Source organism: Diaphorina citri, unplaced genomic scaffold (assembly GCF_000475195.1).
Source record: "Diaphorina citri unplaced genomic scaffold, Diaci psyllid genome assembly version 1.1 scaffold1146, whole genome shotgun sequence".
Lineage (NCBI taxonomy): Eukaryota > Metazoa > Arthropoda > Insecta > Hemiptera > Psyllidae > Diaphorina > Diaphorina citri.
The window spans coordinates 118,265-137,875 of NW_007378575.1; the positions used below are offsets into that span (position 1 = coordinate 118,265).

At 38.0% G+C, this 19,611-nt stretch overlaps 2 protein-coding genes and 2 non-coding genes across 4 annotated transcripts in view; 3 read left to right on the forward strand and 1 right to left on the reverse strand.

The window, feature by feature from the left end:
* The first annotated feature begins 1,082 nt into the window (after nt 1-1,082).
* On the forward strand, nt 1,083-1,154 carry Trnat-cgu. Its single transcript has one exon. It is a non-coding gene; the product is annotated as a tRNA-Thr (tRNA).
* Nucleotides 1,155-2,776: 1,622 nt separating this feature from the next.
* On the forward strand, nt 2,777-2,848 carry Trnat-cgu. Its single transcript has one exon. It is a non-coding gene; the product is annotated as a tRNA-Thr (tRNA).
* A 5,557-nt stretch (nt 2,849-8,405) lies between these two features.
* LOC103514456 (probable isocitrate dehydrogenase [NAD] subunit beta, mitochondrial) lies at nt 8,406-15,007 on the forward strand. Its single transcript, XM_008479333.2, has 10 exons — nt 8,406-8,584; nt 9,420-9,488; nt 9,628-9,714; nt 9,884-10,009; nt 10,296-10,502; nt 11,935-12,099; nt 12,978-13,119; nt 13,975-14,042; nt 14,466-14,621; nt 14,903-15,007. The coding sequence occupies exons 1-10, from the start codon at nt 8,549-8,551 to the stop codon at nt 15,005-15,007; spliced, it is 1,161 nt and encodes a 386-aa protein (XP_008477555.1). The 5' UTR covers nt 8,406-8,548.
* Nucleotides 15,008-17,380: 2,373 nt separating this feature from the next.
* Nucleotides 17,381-19,611, reverse strand: part of LOC103514461 — a 31,978-nt gene continuing 29,747 nt past the window's right edge. Inside the window, exons 18-20 of the mRNA XM_017446229.2 lie at nt 18,463-19,516; nt 17,846-18,295; nt 17,381-17,730 (exon numbers count right to left, since the gene is read on the reverse strand). Of these exons, the coding sequence (XP_017301718.2) occupies nt 17,381-17,730; nt 17,846-18,295; nt 18,463-19,516 (1,854 nt within the window). The remainder of the gene's footprint in view (nt 17,731-17,845; nt 18,296-18,462; nt 19,517-19,611) is intronic.

The window sequence follows — 19,611 nt, forward strand, 5'->3', positions numbered from 1 at the left end:
GGGGGGGGGAAGTGAAGTGCAACCAACGGCCATCCAGATACCCACCACGCGCAACGTTGCTTAACTTCAACGATCCATTTGGAACTGGTTTGTTTGTTCAATTTATAGCTAGTAATTCAGACTTCATATTCTTCATCAGCTTATTCATGTTCTTTATGATCAGCTATCGAGAATTTGGTGTGTTGATTATTTGAAGTAGACCAAATTCACAACGTAACAACAATCATGTCGTGCGTAACCTCAATCGAGCAACCTCCAGATTACAAGACCGCAACTCTAACCGCATGGATCAATAGATAGGTACCTATCCGAGAGGCATTGAACTTAAAATTAAAAATCAAGATCCACTGTTGTGAATGATTTGATTTTGAAAAAATGCTGCGTGCAGTATTTTTTTGTCACCCTGTACTACATGTATACCTTCAAACTAGGATAAGTATATAAAGTACATAGTTCTAGCTCAGGTAACTCAGGGACGCAACTCGGATGATAAAATTTCAGAAATGGGACGCAAATCGGACGGACGCAACTCGGATTTCACAGTCGGGACGCAAGTCAGATCCCCCCGGAATCTGATTGGTTGATTAAAAAAAAAAAAAAAATCTAAAAATTAAGGCAATCAATCAGATTGCTTAAGTAAACCGAGATAAAACTTAAACGGAGTTTAGACTCACTTTGTGGACCCAGGCCTAAAAATGTTATTTATATTATTATTTTCAAAAAGGTTTGAAAGAGGGAACTGTAACTGCTAAGGTATTATCGTTCCGAAATCGAAGAATAGCAGGAAGTCAGCCGTTCCGAGAACGAACATTATCCGTTCAGGATAACATCCGCCATGGGCGATAATCAAACCCGCGGCCTTGCGCTTACAAGGCAGACGCGCTACCAACCAAGCTAACTGGCTACGAGGAGGCAGAAGTCACTAAAATCAAATTTCAAGTCAACTGGATGAAATCGTTTTAGACGCGCTACCAACCAAGCTAACTGGCTACGAGGAGGCAGAAGTCACTAAAATCAAATTTCAAGTCAACTGGATGAAATCGTTTTCATATACGACCATTTTCACCTCGGCTCTCAAGACAGCCTCTTTAGCTCAGTGGTAGAGCACTGGTCTCGTAAACCAGGGGTCGTGAGTTCAAACCTCACAGGAGGCAAATTTTTTGCACAATGCGAACAGCGCCGACAGATGGTGCTAGTGATGCTGCAAACGTTTTCGCTGAGATTCCATTGAAAATGTGTTCGTATTTGTCAGACCAAGTCGTATTTTTCTTTCGCAATTTCCCCTTTTCTGAAGGTCGTTTTCCATCTCTTTCCTAAGGTTTAGTTTTAGTACAGGTTTTACAATAAAATAAATTGTAATACCTACCAACATAATATATCTACCTATCGAAGACACATGCACAAAATTATGGGGAGAGAGAGAGAGATTTTAGACGCACGCGTTATAAAAATCATCTCTCTCTTCTGTGGATCTGGCAACAAGTAGGTTTCTAGGTCACTCTCTTTCTTTCTCTCCCCCTTCTTCATCTTTCGTCTCTTTCTCTCTTCCTTTCTTTGTTGTCTTTGCTTTTATTATTTTCCTTTTTTACACTGCCCATTTTCCAAAATATTCTTTCCCAAACTTTCTTATCATTTTCTCCTTTCTCTTACAAAATATATTTCTCGTCATATTCTCCTATTTTTATTAGGTGTACCTATATTTATTATTATTTTATTTTACTAGGGGGAGATTCGTGTATACTTAATCCATCTTTTTAGGGGGGCTTTTCGGGGTTACGAGGGGGGGGGGAAGTGAAGTGCAACCAACGGCCATCCAGATACCCACCACGCGCAACGTTGCTTAACTTCAACGATCCATTTGGAACTGGTTTGTTTGTTCAATTTATAGCTAGTAATTCAGACTTCATATTCTTCATCAGCTTATTCATGTTCTTTATGATCAGCTATCGAGAATTTGGTGTGTTGATTATTTGAAGTAGACCAAATTCACAACGTAACAACAATCATGTCGTGCGTAACCTCAATCGAGCAACCTCCAGATTACAAGACCGCAACTCTAACCGCATGGATCAATAGATAGGTACCTATCCGAGAGGCATTGAACTTAAAATTAAAAATCAAGATCCACTGTTGTGAATGATTTGATTTTGAAAAAATGCTGCGTGCAGTATTTTTTTGTCACCCTGTACTACATGTATACCTTCAAACTAGGATAAGTATATAAAGTACATAGTTCTAGCTCAGGTAACTCAGGGACGCAACTCGGATGATAAAATTTCAGAAATGGGACGCAAATCGGACGGACGCAACTCGGATTTCACAGTCGGGACGCAAGTCAGATCCCCCCGGAATCTGATTGGTTGATTAAAAAAAAAAAAAAAATCTAAAAATTAAGGCAATCAATCAGATTGCTTAAGTAAACCGAGATAAAACTTAAACGGAGTTTAGACTCACTTTGTGGACCCAGGCCTAAAAATGTTATTTATATTATTATTTTCAAAAAGGTTTGAAAGAGGGAACTGTAACTGCTAAGGTATTATCGTTCCGAAATCGAAGAATAGCAGGAAGTCAGCCGTTCCGAGAACGAACATTATCCGTTCAGGATAACATCCGCCATGGGCGATAATCAAACCCGCGGCCTTGCGCTTACAAGGCAGACGCGCTACCAACCAAGCTAACTGGCTACGAGGAGGCAGAAGTCACTAAAATCAAATTTCAAGTCAACTGGATGAAATCGTTTTCATATACGACCATTTTCACCTCGGCTCTCAAGACAGCCTCTTTAGCTCAGTGGTAGAGCACTGGTCTCGTAAACCAGGGGTCGTGAGTTCAAACCTCACAGGAGGCAAATTTTTTGCACAATGCGAACAGCGCCGACAGATGGTGCTAGTGATGCTGCAAACGTTTTCGCTGAGATTCCATTGAAAATGTGTTCGTATTTGTCAGACCAAGTCGTATTTTTCTTTCGCAATTTCCCCTTTTCTGAAGGTCGTTTTCCATCTCTTTCCTAAGGTTTAGTTTTAGTACAGGGACTATCACGCCAAGAGCTTTTTAAAATAACTATCGAGATTTATGTAGGGTACAGTGCAAAATAGGTACCATCCTCTCAGGCCGTGGGCCACAAACCGAGTTTAAACTCACTTTGTGGCCCTCGGCCTCAAAAAATTGAAATTTCCTTACAAGAAAAATTGTGCCAAAATTTGAGCATCGTTTGTAAAGAGCTTTTTGTTAAGTGACGTGATGACGTCATAAAAAAAATTCAAATCCCAATCAGCTGTTCGGATTCAAAATCAAAATGTAAACAAACAAGAAAATTCAAATCGCTATCGCTGGAAAAGTGAAAAATGAAAATTTAATTTTTATTTTTCTATTTTCTCGTTTCTTTTTCACTGTCTTTCGTTTATTGATTTGGGATCATTACAAGCTCTCCGTCTGACTTTCCCTACCTGTGAACACCCAAGATGTTCAGCAAAAAGATTCCATCGGTTTGCGACCAGGTGAGATTTCCAACAGCTATCAGTCTCCAACTTCTCAGAGGGCATGACATTTTTCTAGTCTTCTGCCATTCTAAAGCCTAGTTAATACCCAACGGAAACACTTGCGCAATGGTTGCGAAACTTTCAAAATGAACCTTATTAAAAAAGGATGCAAATGATGTAGTCAATGAAATGAAATGTTTGAATAGAGATTGCCCCAGGCAACATTTTTACTTTCTTTATGGTTTTCTTTTAAGTGGCAGGGTTCTCCTGGAGGAGGAGCTCTTCCAGCCAACCACTTTCTTTTCGCCCTTTCTTTATAACTCCTTGTATCTATTTGTGTAAATTGAATTCTAACACTTATGAGCTATGACCAATAAAGAATCTAAATAAATAAGTACATAACATAGTCGTCAAAAGAAAATGAGCCAGCCTAGTTTGTTTAGAAGGCGCCTGCCTTGTAAGCGCTAGCGCTAGGTCGCGGGTTCGACTCCCGCGTGGGGGCGAACTGAATCCTAAATAGATAAGGTTCATTCTCCGAAGTGAAGGCTTTCTCTTATCCTGTCCTTTTTCTCTATTTGATTTCGGAATGATAAGCGCTTTATTGTTACACAGTTCCTTCTATCATTGAAAGTTCTAAAAAAAAAAAAAAAAAAAAAAAATGCCCCGTTAATGGGAAACCCAAAACGGGGCAAAAGCCCCTTTTCAATCAAACTGCTCCGATAATGGTATACCTAACACGGAGCAAAGGCCACTTATCAATCATACCCTAAAGAGCAAGCAAATCTTTTGCTTTTCAAATCAAGATAAGAAAAATGACCTGGAACCATTACTTTCTATTCTACTAAAATAAGTATTATTTTCCACAAGGTCAGTGACCTTTGACATTTAATGTCCTACAACTACGTATATTATCATAGGCACGAATATTTTATTTCAAATGGAAACAAAAGATTGGAGATAATGTTATAATGTTGAACTAGGAGTACAGGCTATGATAGATAAAATAGCCTTTGCTAGGTATTTTATCTGCCTTTGTTTGTACTTTTTATCGGTCTGGAAAATCTGACTCATATAGGTATCATGTACATTATTATTTACCTATTTAATATTACTAATTAATACAAATCAAGGAAGTACCTATTAAGTATGTAAGTAGCTAAGGTTTTGTTATTGGCATTGTGTAGGCAGGGAAGAATTTTGAAGGGAAAGAAAAGAGATAGCAAGGATAAAAAAAAAAGAGAAATGATAGAGGAGCAGGGAAAAGGAGGAAGGTAATTAGAGTGATGGTGAGGAGGAAGGGGACAAGAGGAAGAAATGGGAAGGAGGAAGAGAAGGAAGGGGAGGAGGAGGAAGAGAAAGAGAAGGAGGAAAAGAAGAAGGAGGGAGACAGATTATGAAAGTACCTATGTACCCATGTCCAATTAAACTCTATGACCTAATACTTAATGGACCACCATTTGGGTTGGTTTGTAAATGTACCACCATTTGGGTTGGTTTGTAGAGCTGGGTATTCAAGAAGTACTTTTGTTTAATACCTAATGCTCACCAGCTCAACACCCTGCTAGTAAGTAACCATGCCAACTATCCAGTGTTACTTATTGCACCATGCTTAGACATCTCAAAGTTTCATTTTGAAAAGGAAAATCAGTAACAAGAGGAGGAGGAGGAAGAGAAAGAGAAGAAGGAGGGAGACAGATTATGAAAGTATGTACCCATGTCCAATTAAACTCTATGACCTAATACTTAATGGACCACCATTTGGGTTGGTTTGTAGAGCTGGATATTTAAGAAGTAGGTACTTTTGTTTAATACCTAATGCTCACCAGCCCAACACCCTGCTAGCAAGTAACCATGCCAACTATCCAGTGTTACTTATTGCACCATGCTTAGACATCTCAAAGTTTCATTTTGAAAAGGAAAATCAGTAACAAAATAAGAAAAAAACTTCAAATGCTCATTTCAACAAGATTGTAAAATGGATCTTTCTTTTCAGAAACACCTAGAAAATCTTTTTGAATCAAAATCACAAATATGCATGTTGTCTTGAAAATAATGAATCAAGGCTTATAAATAAATATGTAGGTAGTACATTTTTGTTAGCAATAAACGTAACAAACTCAGATTTCCTGTAAAGAATAAAATTGAATCAAACTCAGTAGCAAATGGACAAACATGACAAGGCATAGGGGGAGAGGAAAGAGGTCCAGGCAGTACCTACATACTTCCCATCATTTTTGTTAGCAATAAACATAACAAACTCACGATTTCCTGTAAAGAATAAAATTGAATCAAACTCAGTAGCAAATGGACAAACATGACAAGGCATAGGGGGAGAGGAAAGAGGTCCAGGACAATCGAAAAAACAATGCTAAAAGTTCTCCATTTATAAAACCGAGCAAAAAATTTCAAAGTACCTCAGGATCAGCCTCGTCTTCCAAAATATTATTGTTTAAAGTCCCGTACTTTTTACACTTTTTAGAAAACTGAAAAGAATAGAAATGAGGAGGAAAAATATTAGGCAAGAAGATGACTAGATTGTTGATTGCCATGAGATGAGTCATGATAGTAGTGATCACTGCTTAGTTTGCAGGGGGGTAAGTGCACTTTGCCACTTGGGATGACTCAATTCTATCCTTTACATGACACCATTCACTTACTCATTCCATGAGAGTTGTATAATATTAAGTACCTTGTAACTTATTATCGGTAATTATTCAGAGACCATGACAATGAAAAAGAAAGCTCCTTTTTGTGTTTACCCTATCCCTATAATAACACTGGTCACTGCACAAATTGTGACAGCTCCTTTTTTTTTTTTTTAGCTATTTTACGTTGATATGACTTCTGAGCAAGTACCTACCATAATAACATTTTTAGGAGATACCTAGGTTAGATAATATGTGGGTGAGTTTCACCAGACCTTCTTTTTAGCTCCTCATAGCCTGTTAGGTCAACAGCCTATACATTTCAAATGGAACTTAACAGGCCTTAACACATAGTAAAATCTTGTCCCAAGTTGCCACAGTACACAGATGTCCACCCACCCTCAGATTTAATAGCTAGCATGTCATTTTCAAGTTAGAAAAGCACAGGGTAAACTACCTAGTTTAATAATAATTTGTAGAATTTATTGGTACAATTTTCCTGAAGGTAATTTTTCAAAATCTAAAATTACATTGAAACTGTGCACCCAAGTTCTCATCATTTTGTACAGAAATATTGCTTAGAGGACAATGAAAGTTTAACCTAATCAAAGCTGTTGATATTTTAAATTACTCAAACATGCAATAATTGTGTCCAATAACACTATTACCTAATAAGCAATCCATTGTTTAGATAGGTAAGTAGGTACATACAAGATGAGCCTCACAGATGCAAGAATACAATGTACCTAGCTACAGTTCATAGAAATATGATATCATTTTTCTCTCATCTTTTGTTCCTGAATTAACTCAATTATCTTATTGACATTGGAATGGCAATACGTTGAAAGTCAATCGGATGTACTTAAATATGTAAAGAGGTCATCAGGATGGAAATTAACAGTACCAACTTCCCTTGGATTGAGACCTGAGGATAGATCTCTTGTTCCTGTCAATTGATGTAATACTATGAGTAGATGACAGAACCAACTGATGTTCGAACTTACCTCTCCATTGATAATGTTAATCCCCAGGTAAATGTCACCGAAAGATCCACTTCCTATTTTACGAACTAATCTATATTTGGCACCAACTATGAAATCCGATTTGGATGAAGGATTGAGTGCCATTATAAAAAATCTGTTTCACTTTCCTTGTGTGAAAAACTTGACCAGAAGGAGTCGAGACTAAAAATACCTATTTCTCTTATAATTTCACATAAAAAAGGGGAAATTGTTTAATTTTACAACAGAAAATGCATGGGATTACAAAATTTACACGATATTTGTTACTAAACTTAAGTCCTAAACCCTAATAATTTAATTTTATCCCAAAAAGTGGCTATAAAATTCCTTTCTACTTTTCAATTTTTGGACACCATCGCCATTTTGTTTTAATGTTTGAGCACAGTTCGTGAGAGCTCGGTCTTTTTTTTTCCCAACTTCACGAACTTGACCGAGTCGGCGCAGTGCGTTGTCCAATCAAAATGCATGATTTGAAAAATGAAAAAATCAATTTTTGTGACGTCACAGATTAAAATCAATGATTTTTTTATCCTTATCAATGTATGTAGTAGAGTGGTCAGTTTTCCGCCCTCCTACTCTTCCCTAATCGATAAAAAAATCAAACGAATTCAGGATAAGAGCAGAGAGATTCTGCTCTCTGCTCTTCCTGGTAAAATGTCCGATGAATGTTTTTTATGGTCAGGGAAAAGTATTGGGGTGGTGCAAACTTGTGGAAAAGTGTATAGGTAGGTAATAGAGCTTTATAAAATAACTATCAAGATTTATGTAGGGTACAGTGCAAAATAGGTACCATCCTCTCAGGCCGTGGGCCACAAACCGAGTTTAAACTCACTTTGTGGCCCTCGTTCCTACTCTTTCCTAATCGATAAAAAAAATCAAACGAATACAGGATAAGAGCAGAGAGATTCTGCTCTCTGCTCTTCCTGGTGAAATGTCCGATGAATGTTTTTTATGGTCAGGGAAAAGTATTGGGGTGGTGCAAACTTGTGGAAAAGTTTAAAGGTAGGTAGAGCTTTTTAAAATAACTATCAAGATTTATGTAGGGTACAGTGCAAAATAGGTACCATCCTCTCAGGCCGTGGGCCACCGAGTTTAAACTCACTTTGTGGCCCTCGGCCTCAAAAAATTGAAATTTCCTTACAAGAGAAATTGTGCCAAAATTTGAGCATCGTTTGTAAAGAGCTTTTTGTTAAGTGACGTGATGACGTCATAAAAAAATTCAAATCCCAATCAGCTGTTCGGTTTCAAAATGTAAACAAACAAAAAAATTCAAATTGCTGGAAAAGTGAAAAATGAAAATTTAATTTTTATTTTTCTCGTTTCTTTTTCACTGTCTTTCGTTTATTAATTTGGGATTATTACAAGCTCTCCGTCTGACTTTCCCTACCTGTGAACACCCAAAATGTTCAGCAAAAAGATTCCATCGGTTTGCGACCAGGTGAGATTTCCAACAGCTATCAGTCTCCAACTTCTCAGAGGGCATGACATTTTTGGACAACTCCTCAGCTTGAGTCTTGACCCCCTTGAAATTATCAAGTTGTATTAATTTCCAATGTAATTTACCTTGTACATTGACCAAGAAAGATTCACACGACCCAAAGTGTTTGAAAATAGCCATTAATTAAAGACCGAGTGTGACATTTGATTGTAGAAAACACCCGATTATGCTGGTGTAAAATGTAGAAATTAGGAAGCAGGGATCAAGTTAAACTAATCTTAAGAAGAGACAGTTTAATTTGTGAAATGGTGTGTTTGGACAGTTCTAGGTAACCAGCTCTAGTATAGAATGTCATGGCCAAGAAAGATTCACACGACCCAAAGTGTTTGAAAATAGCCATTAATCAAAGACCGAGTGTGACATATGATTGTAGAAAACACCCGATTATGCTGGTGTAAAATGTAGAAATTAGGAAGCAGGGATTAAGTTAAACTAATCTTAAGAAGAGACAGTTTAATTTGTGAAATGGTGTGTTTGGACAGTTCTAGGTAACCAGCTCTAGTATAGAATGTACCTTGGTCATCCTCCTCTAAGAGGACTGAGAAGACCTATACCACTGTAGTCCAAGGTCTCATATAATTTCAATATTTGTGGATCTTCTCTGGTCTAAAATGTTGAAATTGAAGGGAAACAGTCTTGAGTGAAATTGGCAAATGGCTTTATGTATGGTTTTTCGTTTGTGGATCTTCTCTGGTCTAAAATGTTGAAATTGAAGGGAAACAGTCTTGAGTGAAATTGGCAAATGGCTTTATGTATGGTTTTTCCTGTGTTACAGATACTGAGACAATCCAAGAACTATGGTCAAAACATTGTCAAGAACAGCATACACTCAACAGCAGTTATTGTAAGTATTGTATTGTTAAAATTGTTACTGTAACAAAATTTTCTACCAAAGATTTTTTTTTTTTAACCAGAGTCAATTTATTATTACTTTTTTTTTCTGTGATCATTTAATTACTTTTTCTTTCCTTTCATATTTTCAGCACCAATCTGTGCCAGAAGGTCGAACCAAATGTACACTAATCCCGGGAGATGGAGTGGGTCCCGAACTCGTCTACTCTGTACAGGAGGTGTTCACTTTACTAGAGTCAATTTATTATTACTTTTTTCTGTGATCATTTAATTACTTTTCCTTTCCTTTCATATTTTCAGCACCAGTCTGTGCCAGAAGGTCGAACCAAATGTACACTAATCCCGGGAGATGGAGTGGGTCCCGAACTCGTCTACTCTGTACAGGAGGTGTTCAAAGCAGCCAATGTTCCTGTTGACTTTGAGCCATTCTTCTTCTCTGAAGTCAATCCCACCATGAGTGCCCCATTAGAGACAGTAGCTGATTCCATTGCAAGAAATGGTATTTGTTTGAAGGTGAGACTTGAAAAAAAAAAAAAAAAAAAAAAAAAAAAAAAAAAATGATAGAACTAACTGTAACTACTACCTAAGGTCTTAGGTATCATCCCAAATTCTAAGGGAGAAGAAAGCCAGCCATTCCAAGAATGAAAATTATCCATTCAGGATAAAATCTGCCCCGGGCAGGAATCAAACCCATGGCCTAGCACTTACAAGGCAGATGCACTACCAACCAAGCCAGCTAGGCTGGTAGTTAAATTGTCTCTACAATATAAATAAATTCCAATTTATTTCTTTCTCCTAGGGAGTTCTTTCCACCCCCGACTACAGTCACACAGGAGAACTTCAAACACTCAACATGAAGTTACGTAAAGCCCTGGATTTGTACGCCAATGTGGTGCATGTCAAGTCACTCCCCGGGGTGAAAGTACGGCACTCCAATGTGGACTGTGTCATTATTCGGGAACAAACCGAGGGGGAATATTCTGCCCTGGAACATGAGTGTGTACCTGTAAGTGATACTTAGTTTTTTTTTTTATTTTAAGATGAGTGTTCCATCACCGTTTTTGTTTTGTAGCACTGAAACAATTGCTACATTAGATGCATGTGCTCTGTGTCGTAGCATGCCCATCCCGTAGTATGCCTCTCATTGGATGGGTAAGAAGAGACACCACACTACTTCCCATTTAGATGATGGGTCAACACAAGAACACCAAAAAGTAACCAGTAAATATTTGCAATCAAAAAACGAAACACCATCCTTACATCATTCTGTTATTTGAGCGTTGGTATGCTACGACACAGACCACACGAGTCTAACCTCAAATAGAAGATCGTTATCATCCTGTTATGTGAGCTTTGGCATGCTACAACACAGACCACACGAGTCTAATATAGCAGTTGTTTCATTGCTACGGAATAATTCATTTTCATTTTAAATCAAAGACTTTAATTTAGATTTCATCTCTTTCCTCTGACATCATCATTTTTCATTAAAATTCGCCATTTTAAGGACCTTGAATAACTAGTTCCTAAAAGTTCATGTTAAGCTACGTTGAACGTGGTGAGTATTTGAATGGGTGACCGGACACGCCTTGTGCTGTGGCTAAATAGATGTAAGATTAGATAATTAGCTCCTTTTTTGATTATTACCATCTTGCTAGCCAATGGCATGGCTCCACTCATGTGTTTTATTATTGTGATTACTGAGTACTTCTGTACCAACTTTTACCAGGAGGGTGTGGGTTCAACCCCAGCCGTGGTATGGAATTTTATCCTCAAAATAATTTGAGAATTTGAGCTCAATAAGCACTATTATTACTATATCAAATTTTCCAGCCTAATATCCCTCATTTTTCTATCAATTTTCCAGTATTAACGTTTTGTGGGGGATCTAGTTTTTCATTTACCAAGTAAATGAAACAAGACTTCGTTTAATAATTTTGTATACAATTTTCTTGTAAATGTTGAAACTGAATGTTCATAAATGAATAGTTAAATAAATGCGCCTTGTAGGTATACTTGTTATGTGTGTTTTGTAGTTGTCTATTTTCATATGTTTTGTAGTAACTGCTACGGTCTTATCGTCCCGAAATCGAAGAGAGAAGGAAGACAGGATAGAAAAAGCCAGCCGTTCCGAGAACGAACATTATCAGGATCTTCTTTAAATGTCATCTCGCCCTGAGAATGAATCCTAAACAACGCGTTCAAAACACGGTTCAGTTCGACTGACGTCAAAGTATGACACTTCTTAGATGCAAGCACACTCTGGGAGCATTTCGTCAGTAAAAGTGTTGTATATTTCTTGGGTAGGTAAGTAGGTACCTTTTTTCTTGATATTTCCTGGCATGACCTAAGAGAATGGCCTGATTGCCTAGCTCCGAGCTTTTGAAAAGACCAGCAACATTTCCTGGAAATAACCAATTTTTTCCTTATGTCCGCAGGGAGTGGTGGAGTGTTTGAAAATAGTCACGGCGGAAAAGTCGCGTCGTATTGCCAAGTTTGCGTTCGACTACGCCACCAAGAATAACCGGAAGAAGGTGACGGCAGTTCATAAGGCCAACATCATGAAGCTCGGGGATGGTCTGTTCCTCAACAGTTGTAAAGAGGTGAGAGCTAAAACAAGCTCTGTTATATTCTACTTAAATTAATTTTGGTAATAGATCAGTTGCGCTTACTTGGGTGATGTTTCAAAGTCATAGAGCAGGAAAAATGAGGACCAACGGAATTTTTCTTTTTCTTCTACGACTTCTAGATACCGAGATAAATCGATTTAAAAAATACAGGTAAATCGTTAAGTTTGACGTCACGGCATACGCTCCCGTAGGCGATGACGTCATAATTCATGACTTCCGCTTCGTTTGTTTGTGCGCAAGCGTTTCTGCGCATTTTGATGCTAAGTCTGACGTCACAACTCTTTGAACTTTGTCATTGGAACGGCAATTAAAAATTGAATTTTTGACCTTTTAAAGTTACTTTTTTGGAGTTTTGACCTCAGATTCGAATTTTTCACAACTTTTTACATAGGAATCGACCATTTATTTATAAATGGCCCAGTCTGGATTGGACGTGGAGATCGTTGAAGTCGGGACAGGAATTTGAAGGTGGCTTAATTGAGGACTGATTGGTGTTTGGACTAATCGAAAGATGATTACCGGCTTTATTTGGACTACTCGAGATATTAACGTTTTTATTTGGACTATTCGAAGGATTATTATTACCGTTTTGCAGAAGTCACGTCCGTGGAAAAGAAAAGCTCCTTTTTGTATTTAACCTAACCCTATAATAACACTAATCACTGAACCAGCAACTTAGCACTTAGGCAGACGCGCTACCTCCCTAGCTAACTAGTCTGGCCTAACTTTTTACCTTTCCGGGATAAGCTTTTGGTTTTTGACTAAATCGGAACTTCGAGTCGGGGTTGTGTATTTTGGGGTCATTAGAAAGCTATTCGCTACGAAAGCTCATTTTGTTTTTCGTGTTTCAGATGGCTAAGCTGTATCCGAAGATTCAATTCGAGCAGATGATTGTAGACAACTGTACGATGCAAATTGTGTCCAATCCTCATCAGTTTGACGTCATGGTTATGCCAAACCTGTACGGAAACATAGTAGATAACTTGGCTTCAGGTAAGCTGACTAGAATTATGGTTCCTTTTTGACCGGGATATCAATTTTTGTTTAATCTTTTTTTCTTTTACATACTTTAAAATGTGAGGAGGCTTTCAGCTTCAATGATATTTATTTATTTATTTATTTATTTATTTTAGATATAATAGGCCTTTTGGCAAGGTCTATTTACAGAGTTTTTATAATATAAGACATAAGTATACTTAAGATTTAAATATTTACCTAATACTAAATAATTACCTACCTACCTACCTAAAAAATCTAGATATATACTATATCTAGATATAAAAATCTAGATATATACTATATCTAGATATAAAAATCTAGATATATACTATATCTAGATATAAAAATCTAGATATATACTATATCTAGATATAAAAATCTAGATATATACTATATCTAGATATAAAAATCTAGATATATACTATATCTAGATATAAAAATCTAGATATATACTATATCTAGATATAAAAATCTAGATATATACTATATCTAGATATAAAAATCTAGATATATACTATATCTAGATATAAAAATCTAGATATATACTATGATAAAAATAGACTTGAGCGGAAGGTAACCACTAGGCGAGGTTAACGCCGGAGGCGTTCTCTACCACCTAACCCTTAGAGGTCCATTATTACGAGGTTAAATTCTCAAATAAATGAGGATAAAATTCCATGCCTTGGCTGGGATTAAACCCACACCCTCCTGTTTACCAGGCGAGCGTCTTTACCAGTACGCCATCGAGGCAGGTGACGTGATATAAATGATTTCAATATTATATTTTTTTATTTCAATGTCTAACTATACAAATTTTAATTTAAGGTCTAAATATCTCTCCATTTGCAGGACTAGTTGGAGGGGCAGGAGTGGTAGCTGGTGCGTCCTGGAGTCCGGAGTGTGTCGTGTTCGAACCCGTAAGTGGCATTATTTTAATATTATAATTTATGAAAATATGGTCTCTGTTTGCTTCAGTAGGAATTCTTATTTTGTCAAATATTCATGTCGAATATTGTTAAAATTCCCAATTCAAAGATAAATTTCTAACGTTCAATTTTCTAAAACCAAGAAAAGGATTGGTAGCTAAATTTCGTCTTCAAGCCGGCCAGGATTGGTTGGCAGAACACCTCCATAGAATTGCTTTATGGATTCACCCTTGTGTCCTTTATGTTCTTTGAAAGTTCCAATGAATGCTAGCCCCAGCCATGAGTTCAAATGTCCTGTCACGGAGGAGAGCATTGATATTGTAGTAAAATTGGGATGCTAGGGAAAAAAATTACTTGTCAATTTTCGCATTTGTAAACGCCAACAACAACACGGTCTAAAACTCATGTTTGCAGGGTGCACGACACACCTATTCAGAGGCTGTGGGCAAGAATGTGGCCAACCCTACGGCTATGCTCCTGTGTTCCACCAAGATGTTGAGTCATGTCAACCTGCAATATTACGGAGATATGATTCGAAATGCAGTGAACAGAGTGCTGAAAGCTGGCAAGGTAAGGGAATAGAAAGCTGGTGAAATAGAATTGAAAATATTAGTAAATCAATAGGAAGAATTGAAAATTATTCAATCAGATATGCTACATCTTACTTACCTTCAAAACATTTGGTTTTTGCAACGGAATTTTTACCAGTGGATGCCCTTCGCACTTAACATTTTTGCTATTTCTTTAGCAAGGGAAATCAGGCTGGTATCCTCCTTTAAGTCCCCCAGCCAGACTATTTTACTAAATCTATTCATATAGCATATTATTCTGAATTTACTTCCCAATTCCAGGTTCGAACCAAGGACCGTTCCTTATGTCTCCTCAACAGTTCTTCCATTGACATTTCCAAGGGATCTTCTGTTTCTCGTTTTGCAGGTCTGTCTTCTTCTTCATAAGTTTCATGACTTTCTGTCCTGTCTTCAACGCTTTGCTTTTGTGTCTTCTTGGCTTTCACGGTTGGTGTGGTGTGTTCCTCGTAGCTTCTCGAATCTTTTTTGCATTTCTGCTGTCCAAAATATAGCTCCAATCTGAAGGATGAACGAAAGGGAACAATATTTAAGTCCTGGTCTAATAATGAGGTTGTTTTATCCAATTAATGCGGATTCGATGGCTTTGAAAGTCCCATTGACTGGACTCTCAAAACACTTTCTTTTTTTAATCGAAATTAATCTGGAATCGATGGATTCATTCGATTCAGGCGAAAAAAAAATACCCCTATTTACTTGAACCTGTCATCAATGTCTGTCCACTGAACTTAGGGGATGGTACTGCTGTAGCAGTAGTGTGCATTTACATAACTTTTGTTTACACTTCAACGAGTTCTGAATCAGTGAATTCATAAGGATTTATTGAATCACTTTGTACTTCAGATTCTCTGGAAACAAATAAACAAAGAAGACATTGAATTCAGACTGCCAAGATATTCAATGCTGATAGAAAAAAAGACAAAAACTGCACTTTTGAAAATTAGGATGATAATAATAATAATAGTGCTTATTTATACTGCTCGCATAGGACTGAAAAGGCGTTCCAAATATTTACCTTTTTTCTTGAGGTAGGCGATTTTCTGGGGGACGGTATCACTTATATCCGCCATGATGGAAGAAATCTCTTTCGTGTCACAACAGGCCAGGAGTTTTTCGAACTCCTCATTGTAGATTTTCTTGCCCGTTCCAAATATTTACCTTTTTTCTTGAGGTAGGCTATTTTCTGGGGGACGGTGTCACTTATATCCGCCATGATGGAAGAAATCTCTTTCGTGTCACAACAGGCCAGGAGTTTTTCGAACTCTTCATTGTAGATTTTCTTGCAGGTTTCCTCTGAAAACGCTCTCGAAGCGTTGCCTGGAACAGATTGATGTTGCACATTTGTGTTTAAACCCTCGTCGGCGAAAAAAAAAACAAAAAAAAAAAAAGAAATTAAAGAATATGAGCCTTGTAAGCGCTAGGTCGCGGGTCGCCCGGGGCGATTTAGATAGTGTGATCTCGCGCACAGGTAATCCACAATGCTGTTGAGTGTTTCTACCAAGGGGGTGTATTTGCAATAGGGAGTAAACGCTTGGAAAGTTTCCAAAACGTACAAGCACAGGGATGTGAAGTTGATCTCTAACTCTACAGAATTCCAAGTCACGTTTGTCTTGATTAAGCCTTTGACGTATCCGTGCTCAAAGAGGTCGAACTGCTTAATCAGAATCTGAACAAAGGCCAGCTCCGGGTCTATATTATAATAGTTGAAACCCAGGTGAATGATATAGGTGAGAAGTTTGAGGATGTACACTTGTAACGACACGTCGGCTGTAGAGGAGTAGTGCTTGAATAGGGGAACAATACAAGGTTCGAACATCCTGAGATACTGAGTCACTGAGGACACATCTGGTAGTGCTTTCACCTGCTTGGATTTCTTGATGATATATCTGCTTTTGAAATCGTTGGAGGACCTTGAATAATTAGTTCCTAAAAGTTCATGTTAAGCTACGTTGAACGTCATCACGTTCAATGGGTGACCGGACACGCCTTGTGCTGTGGCTAAATAGATGTAAGATTAGATAATTAGCTCTTTTTTCATTATTAGCATCTTGCTAGCCAATGGCATGGCTCCACTCATGTGTTTTATTATTGAAATTACTGAGTACTTCTGTACCAACTTTTACCAAGAGGGCGTTGGTTCAATCCCAGCCGTGGTAGAATAGAATAGAATACACCTTGTTTATCCTGCCCGAATAGGACTGAAAAGTCCCTTTACCCCAGCAGTCTAAACAAGGTCTCGTATATTTGATGGGTTAAAAAATAACACATACAACTAACAATTTAGTAAAAAGACCTTGCTTAACTAAAAAAAAGGGAAATGTAAATTAATAGGTGGTAATAGAGAGTGACAATAAAGTAAAAAAGTGGTATGGAATTTTATCCTCAAAATAATTTGAGAATTTGAGCTCAATAAGCACTATTATTACTATATCGAATTTTCCTATTATTACTATATCAAATCCCTCATTTTTCTATCAATTTTCCAGTATTAACGTTTTGTGGGGGATCTAGTTTTTCATTTACCTGGTAAATGAAACAAGACTTCGTTTAACAATTTTGTATACAATTTTCTTGTAAATGTTGAAACTGAATGTTCATAAATGAATAGTCAAATAAATGCGCCTTGTAGGCATTCTTGTTACGTGTGTTTTGTAGTTGTCGATTTTCACCAACTTCAGTGGTTAGCACGGTGGACTTTGAATCTGGAGGTTGGTGGTTCGAGTCCAAGTCAAGTCATAAAATTTAGCGTAGTAAGCGGGGAAAGTAATGTTGATAGTTATCGAACAAATCACTCAGTATGAGAGTAGAGTCGACAATATCTGCCTTCAGCGAAGTGTTGCTCAGCAACTGAGAGTAAATGTCTATCAACAGATGGAGACAGCTTTGTATGTCCAGGTTGATGAGTTTGATTTTCTTCATGTGAGAGATGTACTCTTTGTTCCTCACTTCACCTAGGTTGTCGTCTTCATTCAAATAGTCCTTGTTCATCTCATTGTCAAGCAGTGCGTTATGGAGATAGTTATAACTCAGCTGGTTCACGTTGTAAACATGGTGTGAGTATTCGTAGTTTACGTTTGTGTTCGAGAACGGAACTTTCGTCACTTGATTCAAATTGAACAGAATGTTGTTGACTTTTGTCCCGATACTGGTTCACGTTGTAAACGTGGTGTAAGTATTCGTAGTTTACGTTTGTGTTCGAGAACGGAACTTTCGTCACTTGATTCAAATTGAACAGAATGTTGTTGACTTTTGTCCCGATTTCATTTGAGATGTCAGAGACGACCTTCCGATTGTTTCGAGGACTATGAACGTACTCGCCTCTGTATTGATTCAAATGGGTGAAGGCGCTTTGATATTGCTTCGTTGCTTGCTCCAGTTTTCTATTGCCAGGCTCTACAAGCTGCGTTTGTATGAGGAGCTCCGTAATCCCATGTATAGTTAGTGTATAGAGGGCGCTTCTGTCTTCAATAAGATCATCTTCAAGTTCACTCGTGTTGCTAATCTCCGTGATAATCGTCAGTAGGATCACCCAGGTTTGCTCGAAATGTAACCGCGAGTGCCACCCGACGTATTTCAAGCGCAGGACGAAATCGTTTAGGTTTCCAACGTTGAGAAGCATCTCCGTTGGTAACAAAGCGAGGCTCAGTTCGTTTAGATGTTCAACGGGATCCGTGTGATAATCGTCAGTAGGATCACCCAGGTTTGCTCGAAATGTAACCGCGAGTGCCACCCGACATATTTCAAGCGCAGAACGAAATCGTTTAGGTTTCCAACGTTGAGAAGCATCTCCGTTGGTAACAAAGCGAGGCTCAGTTCGTTTAGATGTTCAACGGGATCCGTGTAATCCCATAGGTGGAGTGGGATGCGGGCATACGTATACAGCGTGTCACACTTGCAAAGCGTCAACGTTAGGTTGAAAAGTTCCGTGATGTTCAAAGGTTCTGCTGTTACACCCGGTGTTTCTGTTTCTGTGTTGGAAATTTCAAGTTCACTTTCCCTCATGATCAACTGAAGAATGGTGTTGAGTTGATACAAGGCTGCGACGCTATCCCGATTACTCAGCTTCAAATTCCCATGCTTGACAATGGTGAACGCATTCTCCTTGTAGCACAACACAGTGTGGTAGATAGCGTTAATGATGTTGATCAAATGCATCTCGTCTTCTTTGACAAGTATGTTGAAAATGAAACTGAATTTACTCATGAGGGTGTTGTTGGTGCTGATGATTTTATTGACAATTCGAGTCAATTTCGTGTCATGGTTAAAGAGATCCCTATGTTTGATGAGGTAACTCAGCAGACTGAAGAGGACCAGGGAAAACTTATACATTTCGTTGGAGTTTTGCTTGTTCAGTTGCGCCAATTTGTTAAGAACTTCCCTCGGGTTGATGCCTTTGACTTTATTATTTGAATCTCCACTGGGTAAAGTTTCCTGCTCAATATCTTGAACGGTTATACTTCGCCTTACATTGGGCGACTTATTCGCCTGGTTTTCATTATGGCGCTCAAAATACACATCTAAATCGTCTATTGTTTGAAAATACTCCTGTACAATATCCAGGAATATCTCACACGTCCTGTAAGTATCGTATTGTAAGAACAAGCTATCCAATCCGTCGCTATACTTCATCTCTTGCTCCGTTGGAAACCTATGTACCGGGTGATAGAGTTGTTTAACATCTGGCATGTGGTTCAAGAATTCTTTGAGACAGCTGAACAATTTCCCAGCAGCTATCTCTAAGAGTCTCCCATCGTTGTCCTTCATGAGGGCATACTTTCCTTCATTAACAAGTGCTGTAAGCAGTTTAATATTAAAGTTTTCATGGTTTACGACAGAAATTATGTCGGTTTCGCTTAGTTTCTTGAGCAGCTTTCCGATGTTTGCATCGGCACGTTCAAGAATTCTTTGAGACAGCTGAATAATTTCCCAGCAGCTATCTCCAAGAGTCTCCCATCGTTGTCCTTCATGAGGGC